The sequence below is a fragment of the Ylistrum balloti genome, unplaced genomic scaffold (assembly GCF_031769215.1).
Source record: "Ylistrum balloti isolate Yb309-2 unplaced genomic scaffold, AGI_CSIRO_Ybal_v1 Utg371390, whole genome shotgun sequence".
NCBI classification, from domain to species: Eukaryota; Metazoa; Mollusca; class Bivalvia; order Pectinida; family Pectinidae; genus Ylistrum; species Ylistrum balloti.
This window is the reverse complement of record NW_026782732.1, coordinates 67479-89831: the sequence shown is the minus strand read 5'-3', so window position 1 is coordinate 89831 and position 22353 is coordinate 67479. Positions and strand designations below refer to the sequence as shown.

Sequence of the window (22353 nt, the reverse complement as noted above, 5' to 3'; positions counted from 1 at the left end):
CACATCGAACAACATCAAATATAACTTAGAGCTGAAATAAACAAACAAAAGATTAGAGAAAACAATGGAGACATATATTTGACAACCACACAATATAAAATCCATTTTTTGACATGGCCGACGTCATACTCATTTACATTTAGACAAGTTATTTCCATTTCTTCTTACTTTCTCGCAAACGTTAGAATCACGAATCAGAAAATACAATAATGCAGTTTGGATTTCACACAATTTTCCACATTTCTGTATTCTAAATAAATTCCCTGAACACAATCTTCTGATTTTGAACATGAGTGTAGTTTAGTCCAAGTTGGTCGGATTTTTCCATTTCTTTAACTTTCTTATGCAGGAGGTCAGTGACGTGTAGTTGGTGGGTTGCATTCCCGTTTCCACTAAATTCTGTTTATAAGGTTTGTATGGGATGGAGATATATCTAAGATAGTATAGACTGTAAAAAGAGACACAGTGTGATGATCATATAAAAACAATAAAGAAAAAATCTGTTGGGGGGGGGGGGGATATGAACAAAAGAAAATTTAGACGGTCATCTATGAAAAAAGTACATAGAGAACAGGTCCGTGAATGTTCATTGGTGATACTCCCGTGAAAATCTCCCTCACTCCAAATTCAATAATGTGAACCTTATTTGTCTGAGAAGACAATCACCATATTCCTTGTGAGGGAACCCCTCTTTTTTTCTGTGTTTTGACTATCTCATATCTCGATGTGTTGATGCTTTGAAAAACAGACACTACCTCAACAGAAGTCTTCTTACACTCAGGGGACGTATGGTAGAATCCCGAGTGTCACGTGATGGCGATGGTGATCGTGTGATAATGGTATCGGAGAGGCGCAAAGCTTCCTCACGTGACAGAAATCTTAATAACAGGAATATCAAAATGTGCCGAAGAAAAATAAGGATGTGGGATAAGCAGCGATCATACAAGAAAAATATATTAACTGCCAACCTGTCAATTTACTCCAATGAACTAAATATTTTTCTGCTACATGGGCAAGAATTAGCTAATGTAACCCTATGTGTGACATTGCAAGTAAAAAATAAAAATATTCATAAGCCTACAAATTTTGTTTGAAGTATAACTGTAAATGGTGTCTTCCTATGTGTAACAAAAAATCATTTTGAAACTTACTTCCGTTAAGAACAAAGAGAATTAATTAATTTAGAGCATGTAACATTGACACTATTCCCAAACTATGATGGTTCTTTGACCTGTTTAAAGGTTAGTATTAGGTTTGTTTATCTCAAAACATTGTCCATCATCTCGACTTAAAAAATTGCATTTTTTAAATTTATCATGTATTTCAGAAATTCTATGAAAACAGGTTTCCTCTTATTGTTCTGTCAATGTTACGTGCAATTATTAAGTGATAAATATAATCAGAATTATGTTCTTGGTAAACAAGACAATTCTTTTTTCATTGTGTTACTGTCGTATAAAGAAAATTCTATCAATATTATTGCAACCTTCTCATTTCAGTAATAAAGTAGTTACACATATGTTGCATGTAACATGGACACAAAAAAATATGAATCATAAAGCATAAAGCATGCCAGAAATACTATTAAAACATATAAAAAGCCCCCCCCCCCCCCCCCCCCCCCCCCCAATACACTATCTGTATGTAAATTATAATTATACTCCCACATATATCAAATATAATATCGTTTGAGTAGTCGCATGTAACACTGACACCAAAAACGTGCAACTATTTATTTTCGAGTCAAGGATACGTACGGAAATCGTTCCCTCCAAAAAATCGCTATCGTGAGGTCAAACCTGTTTCAAATACCAGATCTACTGGGGTTTTTTTTTGTTAAAAAATACAAAGAAAAAATCACACAACATTATCAAAGATCATATTTTACTCCGAATGTGTGCGTAACACTTTGTTATGTGATCAAAATTACCAGATTCCGTGGTCTCCTCGATTTCTTCTACACCGATAGACGCTATTTTGGAAAACTGCATAGCCACGTGTTAACGTTACTTGGAGCGGATCGTAATATCGCAAAAAAAATATTATCGTTACGCGATCTGTTACAGAAATACAACAAAGAGAGGGGGTATTTCAGGGTAGTTTGGACACGAAAATTAATTATATTTTATTACCTGATATATTTTCCGAACTCCAGTTGATTGATGAAAATTATGACAATCATATCGTACCTTGTGTTGACACTTCGTAAAAAATGTCGTGTCGATGATGCGTTTCCGAATAAATTTACTGAGGGAAACGTGCACGTAACGTTTGTTGACGCGAAAAGTTACGTACATTGGTCTATTTTTTGCAGCATTAATAAAATCCTGTCCAAAGAAAAAGCGTTTTTTATCGATAGACCGATCATTTTGCAGTTGATTAACAACTTTTACAGCACCACAATTCTTCAGGCATTTAATAAATACGACTAGAAGTTTCACTACTGCAGAAATGTCACACTTTTTGCCTATAATCTATCCACTGGCGGCGTACAACTTGTGCTGCTTCCTTGTTATTTAATCAATTAGATAAATTTGTTTTTCATATGACGATAAAAATAAAACAACTTTAATATATAAACAATGTTTATTCTCCATACTTACATGATTTTGTTTGTTTTTTATTGGATAAACTATTTTGACACTTAAATTTCATTAGCGAATTCTTGCCCATATACAAATCACGGAACTTTTGGGATATTAACCGTTTTGAATATGGTAGACTTATTTTTAAGATTGATTGTACAAATATTGTGATAACAATATAAAGACAATGTTGAAAAACGGAAATATTTCATCAAAACCTAGCGAATATCTTGGTGAAACAAATACACACAAAGCAACAAACAAAACACAAAATTCGTCAATTAGCATAATTAATTATCTTCGCCTGACTGCATTCTAAATACATTATAACAATGTGTGTTATGAACCCTATATATGTTACACACGTGTGCCTTTAAATGTTGATGAATTAATCTGTGTATGTACGTGTGTCAACATTGATAGACACGTGTAATGTGCGATGCATTTTAATGAGTTACTTGTTGGGATATCTTGACAACAATCAAATATTCCATGTAACCTTTACACAAATATTGAACCTACCTCCGGTTTCATTAATTTATCTATTTGTGTGTGTTTTTTTTTTTTCCGCTTTTTTAGTTTTTTTTTTCTTTTTCACATGCAATGTATATTTAGTAAGACGATGAACTCCAATTCCTCAATCTTGATCCTGCCTTAACATTCTTAAATGTTTTATTTCAATTTTACTATCAGTCGTAGAAGAATATGATTTAAGTGTGTTGTTAATATAGAGCTATGCATTTAAATTAGTATATGTAATTGTCTTTATGTAAGGGAAGCCTGACATGTAAACTGAGTCACTATTACTTCTATACTATTTAATCATAGCAGTAAAATCGACTTCCAACCATGCATCATGTACACCCCTCTCACTTTACATAAAAAATAGAAGCACGCAACAGAAGCCTTTACTTCGCAACCCAGACGAAAACCCGGAGTTATCTCCCTTCATCTCCGCCAAAACGTATGTCAATTTATCCAGGGTGTGACTCAGCTCTGGTAGCCTCGTTTTCAATTCTCAGCAGAAGCAGACGCCGGCTTTTCTCATTCGAATGATCTCTATGTCAACCATGGCTGCTGTATCAGAGACGACCCGTAAGTACGAATATCGAATTTACTTTTCTAGGCATTCTAAGCGATGGAAAATTACGGAATTTGAACAAATTATTCTGTGAATGTTGTTTTATAAATATGAAAGAAGAAATAACGCCTGTATGAAAAGGTAAGTGAGATTTTTGCTGTTTGATATTAACGGCTGTTAGACGAGATTGTCTATTGAAAAGCTGCAGGGAATCGGCTGCATACTGGAATCGCGGCGGCCGCCGGTACTCGTTTCCTTTTCTTTGGAAATTTTCATTTTCAAATAAAATATGCAAAATGTCGCTTTATAATTTATAATTTTATAACAAAGGAAAACAAATTTAAAATGTTTTATCGCAAGTATCATCTCATTTATATATCAAAGATGACAAAATTTTCAAATCGTTTAAAACTAAAATGACATTTCTAATTTTGTGAAATTTACTTATGTTAAAACCTGATTTGTCATATGTTTTTTTTTTATGATAATCAAATCACATGCATTGTCTGGGATAGAATTAGATGAAATTAGCATATAATATTGACTGGCATAATGACGGGGTATATGGGTTTTTACAGTACGTATGATTCAATGGGCGCGATGAAGTCACCGCAGCCGACCGGCTCATGCGCCGGCTAAGTCTTGGATTTTCTGACTCAGGAGCCGTACCACAATATGCATGTCATCTGCATTATAATCTGGGGTGCCATACGGGGGTATTAGATTCAATACCATATAGGTATTTTCTTTTTTGTCTGGGGCTTGGATAAATATATTTTTCTAATTTACACAGTCACTATGATATTTATTTTACTTGACTGACTGGCATATTCATGTGAATGTTATGTGGACCCTGCAGGGGCAATGCACGCCTGTTTTTGCCTTTGCCAGCTGAGAGGCACTATGGGGAGATTTAATGAAATGGGTATTTCATAACTGCAATATGTTGTTCTTTATACAATTACTCGACAAATATAGCTTCCGTACAAAGGAAAATATCGATTTGATTAATTGAAACTGTTTTATAAATAGTAATTAAAACAAAATGGCTTGTAACATCATACAGTAAATATAGGTGACAAAACCGACAAGTGATATATTGAGGAGGAAGACAATTATCGTGAAAACGATTTCCGTTCTTCCTCCAATCTGTATATCTGAGATATTCCTCTTATCTGAAACCAAATCGATACCGAGCGGTGTTAGTGAGTCTAAGAATGGCCCGGGGGTGATGATGTGTGGTTCCGGTTGAGTGGTGTTATTTTGCTTGTTGGAGAGCCATTGATATCAATTACCTGTGTAGGGACATGGCTGAAGGCATGTTGCTATACAAAATACACACATGTATACACACACGTGTATCAGCTGAGGACACAGAATCCGGTCAGATAAACACGATATAGAATTTACTACGACACTTTATAGGTAGGATGAATACATTAAAATATTTAAGAAAGGGGGTTGTATCAATTCAAGGGAAATTACCTACGTTTGAAAGGGTTGTGTTTGGGACCGTTAATAAAGGAGTATTTCGGTTTAATAAGGCTGATTATCACTTACGCTGACAGGGGAAATTTTGTCTGGTTTTCGGCCCGTGGGAAACATCCTGCTTCTGGACCTCAACGATACTAGGCATTGGTGTTCATTAGTATGATTATATGTTTAAGCCATATCAGTGTTGTTTGTGTTGAAGGCATTCATCGTTTGTTTACTAGGACTGTTTATAGATGGTGACTAAGACACTAATCGTTGACATATAAGAGATCTTTAGAACGCGCCAAATTATACCTATCATCATTAATTCCTCAAGGTCTTTGACAGGCGTTCTTAAAAACCACGAACCATGTACGCGATAAATAAATTGCGTCCCTCTCTATTTTTAACAATTAACTTTTGCTAGCTACGTTTTCTAGCCATGATAGAGGAGATCAGACTACTTTTTCAAGCCTCACTTGGGAACACGGAATTTTCTATTCAATAAATGGTTTTTATCAACACCCGACAAAAAACCATCGCCAAAAATTATATGAATAAAGATATATTACCAGACTACAGTCAGTGACCTTTCAATATTGCCTAAAACACAAACCAATCTGTTATATGTAGTGTGCACAACAACATGATTGTGTTAATATTATACTGTAAACACAACGCTATGTTTTGTTTTCCTATTCGGTGACAGTCCCGTAAAGTATCAAATTTATTTTTCACTTTCGACCTTTTTGTTTACCATCATGTGATTTTGATTTGGAACACGTGACCGAACATTATGTCACAAGACTGTCCTTGGCACACGAGCTTTTATTTTCACCATTAACATATATTCCGAAATTTCGAAATCCACGGTATTGTTTTCAGATCTTTTAAAGCTGCAAAGTGCAAAACAAACGGAGCTTATAGACAAAAAAAGGGAAGTTAAATCAAAAGCAAGGTCTGTTTATCGATTATTTTACAGGGATTTGTATGTTGTCCCCATCTGGAGCCTCGCATTGCAAAAGAATTACTGAAGGGCCCAAACAATGTCATATGTTTCGGCGATTTCCTACCTTTTTACTCAGCATCTCGTCCTGTTACCATAGAAACCTTTTTTTTCTGAAGTTTTCTTTAACTTAGTTATGCAATAAAAAATGTTCACAGATGGCAAGCGAGTTTGTCCTTAACAGTGGTCCCCTGTCTCGTTCTCTTGTTACCCCTCCCCCTCCCCCCTCCTCCTTACATATAATCATCAAGTCCAGTGTTTAGCGTCCCCGTCTCTCTCTTATAACCCCGGGCGTCCCTCCCTCCGTCCTTCTCATTACTAATGCTTCTCCCCCATTACATTATACATAATAAATGGGGTTATACAATTTGTTAGCATTTGTAAATAGGTTAATTAACTCAAAACAGGTTCTCTACTTGAATATCCAGATGTGAAAAATTTCACTGACTGAACCAAAAACATCTGTTTACAACTGGTATGTAGGGTAGCTTGACTGATATTTGACACCAGCTCTATACAAGCAGTCTTGACTCAATTTCCGAGCGATTATGACATAGAAATGTGTCCTTGACCGCCTATTTCAGTCTTAGAAAGCGTTAGTCATAATTTGGCTTCATAGCGTTACTCATTTGGATGTTACGGGCTACTACCCAATCAGTCCAAAACGTATATTGAAGATCGATATTGGGATTAGTCATAGATACAGCACATATATATATATATATATATACTTTCATATATATATATTGCTCACCTTGGCTGTCCACCAGAAAGTGGACATGCCCTTATATGGTAGTCTGATCACATTATGACGGACAGATAAATTTGTCACGTCGAGAATTACACGAGAACATGCTTGCAACGTATGACTCAAAAATGTGTATATTTACAGATGTGCTCGGGACACTGAAGAATCGAGTATAAAATCTTGTGTGGAAACCATTTCTGTAAAGTGTGTTTTGTGTTTGTATCCGTGTTCACTTTTCTAGCCTCCTTGTTAATTTCTACATCTGCGGCATTGCGAGCTTCATATCATTAAAGTTTTGACAAGATAACACGACCCTTTATGATAGTATTTTGACAACTGCGTAGTTTTTGTTTGGTTTTTGAGGGAGGGAGGTGGAAGGGATAGCTAGCTTTTGGTTATGATGACGTCATTATATTCCGTTCGTTTCTAACAAAACGTCTGCTTGAAAAAAAAAAAAACAAATAAAAAACAAAACAAAGGTGATATTTGTTTGTAATTGTATATACAGGAAAATAATTCTGCACTATTTTTGAAAACTTGATGACATCGTGGTATTGGAAATGTCTACCTTTATTTACTACTTTGGGAACGGGATGCATGGCTTTGATTATGCGGAAGGTGCCTTAACCCTAAATCTGAGATGATCAATATTTCGTAATAATTAGTATGTTTCTGTTTCCCTGTGTCATATGTAGAAGCACAGTCAGCAAATTGTATACTGTAAACACTGTCATACACAGTTTTTGACAATTTGCTAGTTTTGGAATTTTAATGTTCGGAGCGGGGAACCATAAAGGGATTGCCATTAGGAATGGGGGTCCTATTCGGCCAACAACACAATAATACATTATAATTGACAGACGTATAATGTCGATTATTTTATTAAGTGTATTTATTCCTGTACGGACTAATTGGCTATTTTGTTATCTGTATTAGTTACATTTCCGCTTGAATTGTCGCTAAAATACAACGAGAGAGCATTAGATAATCCCTGGGAGATTCAGTCCCCGAACATCACCAATGATAAGACACCTGATGTTTTACAACCAAAGAGGTACTGAAATATTTATTTGTGAACAAGAGGAAGGATTTAGGCCAGACTACGCGTACAGCATAATCACCGATAATGGGAAATTTATGTTTCATACAGACATAAAATTTGGCACAGAAACAAATGTATCGTAACACGCTAGTATTCAGTAATTTCAACCAGAGAACTATGAATATGCGATCAGATAGTTATTGATCAGACGCACAGGGGCCTGCAAATTAAGATGCAGATAGTTATTGATCAGACGCACAGGGGCCTGCAAATTAAGATGCAGGTAGTTAATGGTCAGACGCACAGGGGCCTACAAATTAAGATGCAGGTAGTTAATGATCAGACGCACAGGGGCCCGCAAATTAAGATACAGATAGTTATTGATCAGACGCACAGGGGCCCGCAAATTAAGATACAGACGCACAGGGGCCCGCAAATTAAGATACAGATTGTTATTGATCAGACGCACAGGGGCCTGCAAATTAAGACACAGATAGTTATTGATCAGACGCACAGGGGCCTGCAAATTAAGACACAGATTGTTGTACCGTAAAATCAAAACAAAACGTTATGTCAATATTATGTCACATTAAGGTGGAATAGAAATGTCGAAAAGCTTCCCTGTTCTCGTAGCACAACGACATCAAATTTCCCTTCGTTTTTCAATGGAAAGAACCGGACGATGAGACAGACGTTTTCGCCTCCATTTCTCAGTTTATTGTTTTTATCATCTTTTTTTTTTGTTGGAATTTGGGTGAGGTTGGAGTAAGGGAAGAGCTGGGGTATAGCTCCATCCGCTTGTTTTACTGACAGTCATACATAAAAGGTGCTTATTGATTAAAGTTGGACATTCTCTAAAATAAATCATTCTTTATAATCAAATGATTAGAGTGAAGAACGATATAATCGATACCATACCCAGTTAGAGTTCCATCGCGTTGCTATTGATATTATAATTTCGTGATCAAAAGTCGGATAATAGATGCAGATGGTCACGTGTTTTCTTACGACCATGTCAAACATAATTAAGAAATGATAAAACCTGTTTGGTTTCTGTAATAATATTGTCCTGACTACACTTCTTGAGCTGTTCGGCGACAGACAAAGAGACAATGTCAGAGATGAATGGAGAGTTATCTAACTCTGTACTTGTAGACAAAAATGTTGGCACCCATGTACAGTTGGCAATTAGGTAGGAACGTCAATTACATCGGCGTGAGAAAGAGGGACGAAAGCGTCATACACACTCATTCATACCCACAGTACAAATCGCACAGTCACTAAATACATCGTGGAACCTGGATCATTTGGAATTCGATGAAAGACATAAAGATATACAACCTGAAATTACACATGAAACACGTGCTTTCCCGCGAAGTACACTCGACATGTCAGGAATCACATTTCACTGACACCTGTGTATTGAAATTGACATGAAATCTACAATGCTGGGATTCTGTTTCCACAATAATTTTACAATATTCCAATCTATATTTAGTTTATCTATCAAAAAACTGTTTTACAAGGTCGTATTCCGAACCGTTAAATTCGTGTTATCGGACACAGAACGCTACAGATTAGAAAGAGTCTGGCTGACATGTATATCCCTGGTAATTATCGAAGTCTGTCGGACGATTCTATCAAACTTAATCCGCCATTACACGAAGCCAACTATCCACGGAATGTTGCCATTTCGATTGATGTATAAATGTTGGGAAGTAGACACATCAGCAGAATTCCCTCAAATATATGTCTTACTCTACGAAATGAAGAGAATTTGTATTGCTTTCATCTCGATCCGTATGACATTAGAAATCAGTTGTACTGCTCAACCAACGACAATTATTACAATTTTATTAATTAGAAGAAAACCTTTAACAAACTCAGTGTTGTTATATATGAATATTTTCGTCCAATTAAAGATCATCATATATTTGTTAGTGTAATCGTTACCAGTCCTATTTAATTTTCCTGACGGTTGGGCGCAGTTAGGAATTTGCACAGAAGTCAACCCACGGAAAATAATTTCTTATCGATGCGTTGATTTAGTGGGCACCGATTGTGCCCGGAATCTAGCCGTCTTTCTGCGTTACTAGTGTAAATGAGGATGTAGGATGTGCAATGTGTGGACAGAGGATAATATCATGCGTTTGTTATGTTTTGTATATTTCTTGTGGTTAGTCAGAGCGACATTCTCAAATTTGCAATTCTTGCTGTGACAAAAAATCTTTACACTGCCAGATCAACTGGGAAAATCACGATTAGTGTTAGACGCATCTCTCTCCCGCCCCATCATTTTCATTTTCTCGTTTATAAGACACGGTTCAGTACAATTTAAGTCCTTCACCCATGACCACGGGTTGGCCAATGACGTCACTGAAGTTGTATTTTGCACTTTAATCGGAACGCCTGTTTATTACCATTGAGAAATAAAACAAGCATGCATTATGTAATAAACCACATTGGCCGATGTCAGTCTCTATTTACGTTTTTGTTGACTGTCCTGATAATAAATCAAGACATGTTTGTTATTTCGAGTTATTTATAGTCATACAGCAGTGTTTGTGAATATCGTAAAATTATGAAATAACATTATACAATATACAAGCAAATTACCTTCAGTTTGTAAGGTCTGAATACTAATTGTTTCTTTCATAGGGAGGGTCATATATAATTTAACGTGGTACAATATAACACCAGGAACAAACGAGTGTTTTCTACTCCGGAAGTGCGTTTCTGAATCAAGTGTTGAAACACTTGAGAATATAATTCCGTGTTAAAACACGGAGGTTGAATTCGAAAGTGTTCCTTGTCAACCGGAATTATAATTGGATTTTATTGCAGTGAAGAATAAAATGACTTTTCCTTGAGATTGGTGTACGAGCATTGTCACGTAGGAGTAGGTGGGCGTGGATTGATGAACTGTTTGACTGTCTCACCGTAAATGTGATGAGCTTAAGGGCCCGTCAGACGGCCAAAGGTCATTTGTTTTAGGGTGTTGGAGGTCAATTACATTAATCACAAGAAACCAATTAAAACAAGTATAAACGTAGAGTATGACACATGTTCTCATGTCACATACCACAAAAAGTTAAACCCTTTGTCTGGGGAAGGGAATAACAGTTCGTATCCGGTTATGTCCACTTTGGCGGTTTAATGACTCTAGTGGTCAACAAATGTATGTTTCATGTACCGATAGAATACATCACGGAGACACCAGACGGTGTATTATCATGTACCGATAGAATAAATCACGGAGACACCAGACGGTGTATTATCATGTACCGATAGAATACATCACGGAGAAACCAGACGGTGTATTATCACGGAGACACCAGACGGTGTATTATCATGTACCGATAGAATAAATCACGGAGACACCAGACGGTGTATTATCATGTACCGATAGAATACATCACGGAGACACCAGACGGTGTAATCACGGAGACACCAGACGGTGTATTATCATGTACCGATAGAATACATCACGGAGACACCAGACGGTGTATTATCATGTACCGATATATTCTTTCGCTTATGGTGTAAGCGGCAAGGATAGCAAAATTGATGACTCATTCTTCTTAAACTTCAGACGGATTACAAACGCTTTAGTCAGCTGGTGATTCAATCACTTGTCAACCAGGCGACCGGGGTTCGAACCATCAGTTGGACGTGAAGAAATATAGGGGTCGGAGAACACTTTTATTTCTTCTAGTAGGGCTTTTGTTAGGTTCTCCACTCCCCCCCCCCTCCCCCCCCCTCCCCCCCTCCCAACATCCTTTAACTAATACCCCACGTAATTTACTGCGAAGGCCAACAAGAAGAGAAGTTGATTGTTGGAAGATAACGTTCACTTTGAGATGATTCTCAATAACTCCTGAATCTTTCGTAACCAAATAATGAATAAATATGGTGTATGTATTCAGAGTATGTAGAGTACATATTCCTGTACAGACTGTGGTAGCCGTTTGATCATTTAATGAATAAAATCTGGAAAGATTCCGGAAAACCAGCTTTCCCAGTGCTGTGTAGTATTGACGGCACGGCACCATATTGCCATCCTGATAAGAAAGGCCACGCCCCTGTGAACTCCCACGTGCGCACGAGGTGTCAGTCGTAATGGACTGTTAACGACGTAGATGATAAGCGTAAGATAGAGATAAAGAGATCCTATTTAAACATATAAACAATTATAATGATAGGACGTCGTCAGAAATCCCCCTACCCCGCCCCCTCCCACCCTCTCTACGCCTTCTTTGTGTTACCGTGACCGTGTCTGGTCTGTTTTCATCATTAAAATAAAATTCCTGCTTTATCCGGTGTATTTTTTGATAATGAAATTTAATTTTAAGAAAAGGAGAAAGACATCAATTCAAAGTTACCAAACTGCTCGCAGACATAAGTTCATACTCATCAAAAAGATGGTTATCTTTGTCACAGTATAGTACAAGCAGCGTGATATCGGGATTTTCTCTCCTACACATCTGACCAACATGATACAAAGTCATGAATCACCGACTAACACTCTACCCACACATTGGGGACTTATTTGTTTCCTATGTGTAAAGTCTCATTACAGCCGCTCCGCTATCCAATGTTCTACCCCAAACCAACTCTCTAATATCTAGACCATGAATCAGAACAACGACTCATCGATCTAGATGACAATTCTTTGTTCATAATCCTTTAATGGGCAACAATTTAATGGCACATGGTCGGATGTACCCTCAACATCATTAAGGATGTTCGCCCCCTATTTATGATGTGTTACAGATTCCCACACCGTAGTAGACAAATATAGAATTTATTTATTCATTAATTTATTTATTTTTAATAAATGCGTACGGAGAGATTGGAATGTGATTTTATTACGCTCTTTCCCCTACAAAGTCTACAAGGCTATCAAACTTATCCATTTCCCATTATGAACATTGCCGTGTGTCCTTTGTCCCTTTAAAGCTGTCGTCATCCGATCGATACAGCTTCTTGGGTCGACCCACCCGGTAACTCATATCAATCTTTTGTTCAACGGACAATGGTTATGGGTCACATGATCAGTTATCGAACATGATGTTTTGGAGCATTTGCTGAGTAAAACCATATCATTGTGGGATCAGACATATTGTTGTTTTTTTTGTACTTCTGTCTGTTTACAAATTTATCTAAACTTGTTCTGTACGACCAATCGGTACCTAAGATATATGCTGTCCTACAAATGTATAATTTTATGAACATGATATTGTGTTTTAGAGTTCACTCTTTGTTTTAAAAGTTAAAAGCCAGCCACTTTGATTATGAATTTTCATTTCTGTTTATATCTGTCGTTACACAATTTTACAGGCGATTTAATCTTCATGATATAATCTGGGTGTCTTAAGGTAATCTATTTTTGCAGTGAATATTTTACCAGTGGAGCTGGCACTAGTTTGCGATGTAATGGATTTGTTACACTGATATGTAAAACGTTCTTACTAAAACCGGTCCGAGGTTGCTGGATTTCCCCCAGTATATCTTTAACTGATTTGTCTATGTACAACATACCCAAAACGACGCACTGGCCACCTATTTTAGTTTACATTAAAACATAATAGATGGTGTCGATTTCATCCTTGTAGCAAACAATCCGATCCAACTTCACAACGGAATTCTTCAAATATTGAGCCACTCCCTTCCTCGACGAATGACATTTTTGACCCAGATTTGTAAGTAGGTCACTGTAACTTGATCTGACAGTCGACACCCTGGCCAAGTGTCATTTTAACAGAAGGAACTTGACATGTGTAACCAAACTCTCGCGAGATTAGAGCAAGTAGATTCTGTAATTAGATATGACGCCTGTGGCTACCCGGCGTTAAGTTACATCTATCTGTTTACATAAACAGGAAGAAAGTATCGCCCATTAGGGCTAAGATCTTGCTTATTTTTATAGTGTGTCATTGAAGCACTCTTTCCTCTCGTGAAATATTTCACATTTTTATAACAGTCAAGTTAACTCGAAAGCTGTAGGTAGACACTAGAGATAAAGTGGCAGACATACCTCGTGCTCATATTATATATACAACAGTCGAGTCAGGCGTCTGTAGTAGGAGGCTATAGTATCTTTTAAAACTTGACAATACGTACATAAATTGACAAAGTTGTAACTGTTCTTGATCTCTAACCAGGCGTTCTTGACTTTAAAATTTTTGTATGTCAATGTTCAAATTTTATTCATCACACGTTTTGAATTCATATGCTTGAAGATGTATAGTACTTATCACTGTATCCGTCATTTAGACAGCATCATCTAAGCGTCGTAACGTGATTTTAAACAAGAGTACTCGAGTTGTATGGGAACTGGGTAAACACATTTTCTTGCATTGTGTATTGTGTAGTATTCCACTTGTATCTTGCTAGGGGTTCTGTGGGAATGTTTTGCGTGTGGAAAGAACATAAGTAAAGGGTCGTGACTGTTATGCTCAAACTTTCCTACAGAGGCGCTTTCTTGGCAGCTCTGAGTGTAGATTGCTTCCGAAGTTACTTCCGTTACAAAATATGTTTAAAAGCTCACAATACACCATCGATTCACAATACTGTCACAGGTAACACATTTGAGAATAGTGCGGAACTCTCCTCAAAGTGAGATACGTAAAATACTTGACCCAAGCGACATCTGGTGGCCGTTTGGCTTCTTCCGCCATTCTTCATGTCTTACAGAAGCTAGCACCTGGTTTGTTTTACGGTGTGTAGTTGTAGCAAGAATTTCAACATCTGCTATCAGTGTATGTTGATCGTCAAGACAAGTTTTGATAACGCATATCTTTTTCATGGAATTCCAGACAGGCACGCACTAATACATGGCCTGGACGCGTGTTATTTTCTTGTTAGTCGAGTTCATCGCCCTATGAACAGCCAGGGCATTTTGAAGTGGCACCTAGCTCCTTGCATTAGTTGGCAGATACCTCATTGAACAACATTTGAGAAGTCCGTCACATATCACCATGAACAATTACATTATTGTAGTTTGTGTTGGTATCTGATAAATCCTTTGAGTCATTGGTTGGCGCAAGCACAATGCACTTTTTTCTTTATTCTGTACCAGAATCATGGCGTAATCTCACAAGATTTTACAAGATAAACTGTAAAGTGTAATTATGTATACGAAACATGACAGCATTTTATTCACTTTGATAATTACAATCATATTGGCTGCCCATGGTCTCGCGTAGATTCAGGTATCGTGTTGACAGCGTTAAACACTGTCATCAATTAAAAGTCTTCAATGTTGTTTCGAAAAACAAAGAATTATCTAAAAATGACTTTTTATGCACATGAATTATATAAAACTAGCGGAGACATGCCAACTAAAAGCGATATCTCGTTATCGGTTATTTGTCAGTAAGAATGGCTGAGTGGCGCAGTGGTAACACACTCGCCTTTCACAAAGGCATCCGCGGTTCAATTCCCGGAATGGAGGTGAAAAGATGGGGGGGTCGCCTGCACGACCACGATGGTTTTCCCCGGTTTAAAATGTGCTATAATGTACCTCATTTTGTACATTTTAATGTGTCTGGTCGGCTAATGAAATGAAATGAAGGTTTCCTTTCTCGGTAAGACCCATTACGCGCTAGCACCCAGGCGAGCAGTTTGTCAGAAGACTTGTAACTTGTTTCGCAATTGTTGTAAAATCAAGTTTATGTACATGTCAGTAAGACCTAATTCAGTGCCTGAGGAATGAACTCTCTCGTTCTCACTCAGTCGGCTACTAGTTGTGTTGAGAAAGTGAAACTTTGGTATATTCCAACTAGTCATAAACACATTTTTCTACTTAAAATAGCGTTAATATGTTAAATCTCGGTTTTAAAACTGCGAGTACGCCGATTTCGAAAATCAATCTAATTTATCACATTAAAATCTGTATGACTTGTGATGACTACGAGTTTTTGGGGTTCAAAGCGTGATCCGGAAAAACAGAAATGTTTAGGGAATATATGGCTAGTTAAGATTAAAAACATTTTTTACACCGCCGAAGTTATTTCATCACTTTCGAAGAGGTTGGTAGGATAAAAGGGTTGTTGATTTTGTCGGTAGCTGCGAACACAGATATACACTTGTAAGTTTTCGATATGGAAGATAAACTTAGTGGGGAAACTTTAAAGGTATGTTATCAAGGGGAGCGGCGAGATATTTTAATAGAAAATAAATTGTAAACAGATTGGCCCATACTGATGTAGAGAGGTTAAAATGGCAACGTCTCGGCAGCAGTAACGCGTTTCCATGATATGTGAGTCTGGGCTGCCACAGAGATAGAAATAATATATATACTACTTATGTGGGATGGCATGATATTGACAACATTTCAGAGGTCAGTTCTTCTGTCAAGGTCATAAATAATACGTAATTTGTTAAATGGAGATCTACTGTTAAATCTTCAATCAGGTATCCCATTTCACTACGGCTGTATAGTTATAGTCACGTGTATAAAAAGGGCATCAATTGAAAAGCTTTGCAGTTTGATTAGATGTCACTTAATAAATAAGGGATCATCGCGTCTTGTCTCTGAGAGATAAATATTACAAATAAGTAGATAAATGAATACATGAATATTAAAATGTCACCCATCAATGTATACTTAACATGTAAACGTGTACTCCGTCCGGTAGGATAAAATCTATTTCACTTACGCGGATCGGATCAACGTTATTTGAGATCAACGTTTGTTTTTCTGGCCGCATGTTCTGCATGGCTGCGTCATGACGTTATGTATTGTTGATGTTTTACATGAATAACCTTGGCCACGGATGAACTGGCCCCTCCTATAACTGACCACTCCTTACGCGGTCATTAGTGCTCCTTGGGCACATGTATGCTCTATAGACTACTGTTAGATTTTGCAAGGGACATACAATATCTGCGTTATAAGTCCATGATTTTCCTATAAATATTCATTACAATCGTTGTTGGTGAGGTGCTTAAACATCAATGTTTAACATTGAGTGCAAGTGTCGAACTTCTGTTAAGAAAGTTAAAGTACATCTTTGATCCCTCTTTATATACTTACTGAACTTAATAAGTTGACCATGCCGTGATTAGCTGGAACCCTAAGGGCGTTATTGACAAAAGGCAATATCACAACGTCCTATTGGTCGGTTATGGGTCAGTTTGAGCTGTCGTATAGGTGTTTTATTGTCTTCGCGGTATGTTATGGTGCAGAGATATTTATATGTGTATCTGTGTGTCTGATGAGCAAACAACAAGGAAGTGAAAATACCGATTCCCCGTCATCTGCCTTAATTTGTTCGGAACATATATAACGCAACATCCAATTTCAAAATGGGTTTCACCTCAATGCACCTGTTTCATATGATTAAGAAAAACTGAATGAACCGAAATTTCACCGAATGTCTCGGTGCCGAATAAGTTTTACTGTGAGCGTGCTACATGTATTACTAGCAAGTGTAGATACAGTACAAATATGCCGACAGATAGCATTTGTAGCTTTGTTGTCATACACATGACGTCATAATATTGACCTGTTGAATCCGTCTTCTTCACTACCACACAACTGCTTCTATTTTTTCTGTTCTTTTTAAAGATCTTGTGTGAATACACCCTCCGTCTGCCATAGCGTTCACAGTTTTGTAATCAACCATGTAAATGAAATTATAGGGATTTCAAACGAAGCCCAGACTGTCGATTTTATCAATATTAAGGGCTAAATCGTGCCCCGTATTCCGTCCAGGTTAGGACCCCTGCCGTACAGTTACTGTTCTATCCTTCAATATTAAGATATTTCCGATTTCATTCTTTGATGGTTGCCCTCTACGATTTATATCAGTATTTGTTTATCAATGCAGTATAGTCCTGTATGACAAGTTTGAAGTAGAAGGTGGTATTGACAAACAATGATGATCAAGTTTCAATTATGTTCCTATTTTGATGATATCGCTTGATGTTATCAATCTGTACAGAACACGCTTTATATACAGTTGTCCGTTTCTCTGTACACGAAACATCAATAATTTCTTAGGTTTCGGTGAAGATTCAGTGTTTAAAGAATGTCGCGGTTTATCCAGTATAAATAGTTCAAGAAGAAATTTCATTCACGTAACATTGGCGAGAGTAAAGTGAGACTTTTATCGATGCCAGCATGTAGGTTTCGCTACGGTCGAATTGATATACTCGCTGAAACCACCTGTTTGTAACACCTGTCTCGTACTAACAAGATCGCACAATTCACACGTTCTCCTGCGCGTGTACCGGAACCGGAAGCAATCGCGAGCACTTCAGTGGTCCTCGTATCTTGAATGTTTTAAAATGGAAAAGATGGTTGACATTACAAAAATCTAATTACGGTATATACATTATGCCAAGCACAGCATTTGATATGAAGATACCGATTACCGTGATTTAAAGACACTAATGTATAGTTTGGAGCATATATTGGACTATCTAGTATTGATATATCTCTGTGTAAATGATCTATAGTTGTTGAAATTTTCCTTAACATAAAAAGACAATTCTATTGGGCTTCATACATGTATGACACTTTCACGAAAATATTAACAATATTAATGGCCATTACCTCTCTACTGTCAACTACTTCTGTAACCTCCACCGTAATGTAGAAATATCTTACAGTCCATTGGCAGAAATTATTGGAGATCTATTCACTTAAACAGAATAAGCCATCGCACAATGCTCTACAGCGGAGAGCTCCGTGACAGATGGCATTTACGGTTACTCTCGTCCAGAGAGCAATTGACGCAGGACGGACACGCGATATAGATTTATTTAGGAGCTTTAAAATCATTCATGTGTAAAATTAACATAATGCCCTCGTATTGATGGACTCAGAACGTGCCGACACAGATAAGAGAAAAGTTGTCTCCTTGTGTTTCCATAACAACACACATCACCCAAAGATGTACTGAAGGAACAGTATTTAAGATAAAAATAAAATAAATTAATCGTTTCTTTCTAAAGGTCTACTAGCTGGATAAGTTACAAAGTAGATGTGTTTTTTTCAAACTGTAGTGCTGTTATTTCGAGTGGAAAAGTTGCTTTATTTAAAAATTATGTTGGTGTAGCTAATAAATCAGGATTGGCCAGATACAGAGACTAATGTTCTACGTGGCATTTTACTAGGCGATGTTAGATATACGTTAGGAGGCTGTTTAAATAATAAAAACATTATCTCGAGGGATAATTTGAGCGACATTTCATAAAAAGGCATAACCTTTGTCAACGCTTCATCATACTCTCGATAACGATGGCGGTTGCTAAGTAACTACACCAAGAGTCACGCAGTGATTGGCTGGAAATGAGAACGTTCACGATGCACGTGTGTGTGTAGCCATATGGCGACATTTACACGCCAAAAGTCAACTGTGTATTTGAAATCATCACGACATACTAATCGTTTGTCTGGAATTTTAGGGCGAGATATTTGAGAAATGTTTATTTTGAAAGACAGAACTTTATTCAAACTATTATCGCGTGGAACATTAAACTCTTTAAATTCTTTAGGTAAGTTTCAAAAATCCCCCCAAAAATCCACTCTTGTAACGAATGAAGAGAAATATTATCAAATTCTAAAATAGATTAAGTGTAAGATTAACATATAAAAGTAAGATAGATTTTCAGTAAGTTTTTGATATCAGTACATCACAAATGAAGTCAAGCACTTTATTGTAAACTAACCCTTCTAACCAACCATTAACCCAGAGCGGAGACATAAAAAACCCGGATGTGGAGGTACTTGATCTTAAAGCAGAGCGAATTGAGGTGAAGTTTTTCTGAAGTTTTGAAATGCAGGTTTCTGATTTCAAACATTAAATACTATAATAAACTCCTCGATGACTGGTAAAATTGAAGCTATGTCTCGAACCAGTACCACGTGAACTAATAGCAACGTGATATCACACTATCATATGATGGATACGGCTCTACGTTCAATTTCAGTATATTCATGTGTGTTATAATTTATATATTTAAGAAATACAAATGGTGTCACGTGATTGATCTTTGTAATGTCTACCTAAAACAGACACAATACTATGTGAAGTCAATCGATGCTGTATCATAAGATGTCAGATAGGCCAGGCCCCACTTGTATAAAACATCTCAACTTGAGATTTCCTCAAGTCCAGATTTTCCTCTGCTGATATCTCCTCAAAAACGGCTTGTATAAAATTTTCTCAAGGAACAGGAGGAAGGCATCGGCTAGGATGTCCTGAAATTCCTTGAGGAATTTTCATACAAGATATTTTCAAGGAGATATTAGCTGAGGAAAATCTGGGCTTGAGGAAATCTGAAATTGAGATATTTTATACAAGTGGGGCCAAAACGAAAGCAAATAGCAACGAGAACGATGAAATAAAGACTGCACAGTTTTCTTCTACAAAGACGAGGTATATACTGCAGACAGAATAATAATAAGAAATACCTCATTTACATGTCTTTTGTAACCCTGTGTAATTGCGATATCCTAGCGATACATGTGGATTTTTAGTTGTTTTTTTTTCCGTTTTCTATGACAGGAAGAATAAATTCTGCAGTAAATGAAATATATGTCACTGTACTTAGTACTTTGTATGTATGTACACTCAAAGGAAAAACCTTCACGTGCTTTTCATCACGGTGACATACGGCCAGGAACTTGAACTCATTATATCATACAGTGAGCCAATTACCCTAGTCTTCATTGTACATCTAGAGCCGTGAAACTCTCCAGACCGCACGTGCAGATTCTAAATTACATGTCCATTCCAATTGATTTCAAAATGTAGGGATTTCTGCTTGCTCTGATTCGGGTGAGTAAGGGATTGATGTGTTTTTGGGAGGAATGGAGATGAAGAAAAGAGAGAGAGAGAGAGGAAGGGAGAGAGAGAGTGTGTGTGTTGTGTGTGTGTGTAAGAAGGGGGCGGTCAAGGTCGAGTTTAAGGTCAATTACTAATAAATTCAACAATTCTTTTGAACAAATAAGGTTTTGTCAAGGTTGAAATATGTGGTTTTCAGTATGTAGATGTGAAAGGTGACATCAAATAGGTTTATCTTAATTGTGAATGATTAGCACGCGCACCGAAACCTTCTTACACTAGCTGTCTGCATAGGGACGTAAAAAGTGAAGGTGTTGTGATATACAGACTGTGTTTCATTACTGAAATCACTGGAAATATGTTAGTACCAACAAGTTGTCTGGTTCATAAAGTTCTAAACGGTTGTCGATTCCCAAACCAGTCATCAATCCTATCGTTATGATCTGGGTGTTTGAATTACCATAAAACCTTGTGCACTAGTGCACCATCGAACGAAGAATGTAAACGGTATTACTTGGCACAGACCAGCACAATGTCGAGGGTTATATACCATTTAAACACTGCAGATAATTAATATTTTCTGTCTGACAAAGTAAGTTATCGTTCCTGATGTAATTGAGACTTGTAGGACGGATAATATCAATCACACAGGCTATGAAGAAAACGGTGCATGAACATCGTGATATTAAAGGGTACATGCAGGTATAATTGTATATTTCTTCAACAAAGAGAACAACAGCTGCAGTAATTGCGAGTTGCATTCCAAGGGTTGTTGTCTCAATATTTTCCTAACCGTTTAAGTAATAAGGCACACGCACCTGGTTGTGTACTTATATGCAGAGTATGGTGTTATAAATTGTAATTATGTAAGTAGGCCTTGGATACTATTCTAACAAACATCTGACGTCCCTCACGAATAACTTTCCATCCTGAAGAATACCTCTCTCCCTCACGAATATATCACCAACTCAATAATTCAACAGATTAATAAATAAATATAATACTGAAATGTTGTAAGACACCCATCCTCAGCATCTCAGCTCAACCACGGGTTTTCTGGTTCAAAAGCTGAAACAGTTTTTTTGTGTCCCATATACGGTACAAACCTACATACAATAGGACTCCAGCATTGTAATCTAGGGCTCGACAGATCACAAACACGTTCGGTGTGCTCGTGAATCGTTTTATGATACCATTCGTCCTCTAAAATAGGACTTTTTTTACCTTCTGTTACGTCTGTGTCAGTTCTTATCTTGAATTTAAACAGTAAGAATGTCGAAATTTCCGATAGCTGTAATCTCCTTTAAAACAGTCACTTACAGCTAACAGCTGCAAGCAGTAAGTTTGGCCCATTACTCAACGGGCGCATAACTCACTAGCGTCACATCGAATCCGACTCATACAATTACGAAAACAGTTTTTCGTTTAACAGTACGTCTGAACGTCGCAGTTACTTACTCTGTATGAGGTCAACATCACAAAATACTAACCTTAAAATCATTTTGGTTTAAAATACCCTGACCGTGTAAGACTGAGGAAATTAAAAACATTCTTGTCGGTGCATTTTTTCTATAGATGAAACCCCAATGGAGATCGGAGGTAGTATTGCAATGCTCTT

General features: G+C 37.1%; 1 protein-coding gene across 1 annotated transcript in view; it reads left to right on the top strand.

The window, feature by feature from the left end:
* The first annotated feature begins 3599 nt into the window (after positions 1–3599).
* The window catches only part of LOC132562304 (uncharacterized), a 51531-nt gene continuing 32777 nt past the window's right edge, over positions 3600–22353 (top strand). Inside the window, exon 1 of the mRNA XM_060227046.1 lies at positions 3600–3680. Within this exon, the coding sequence (XP_060083029.1) occupies positions 3638–3680 (43 nt within the window). The 5' untranslated portion in view covers positions 3600–3637. The remainder of the gene's footprint in view (positions 3681–22353) is intronic.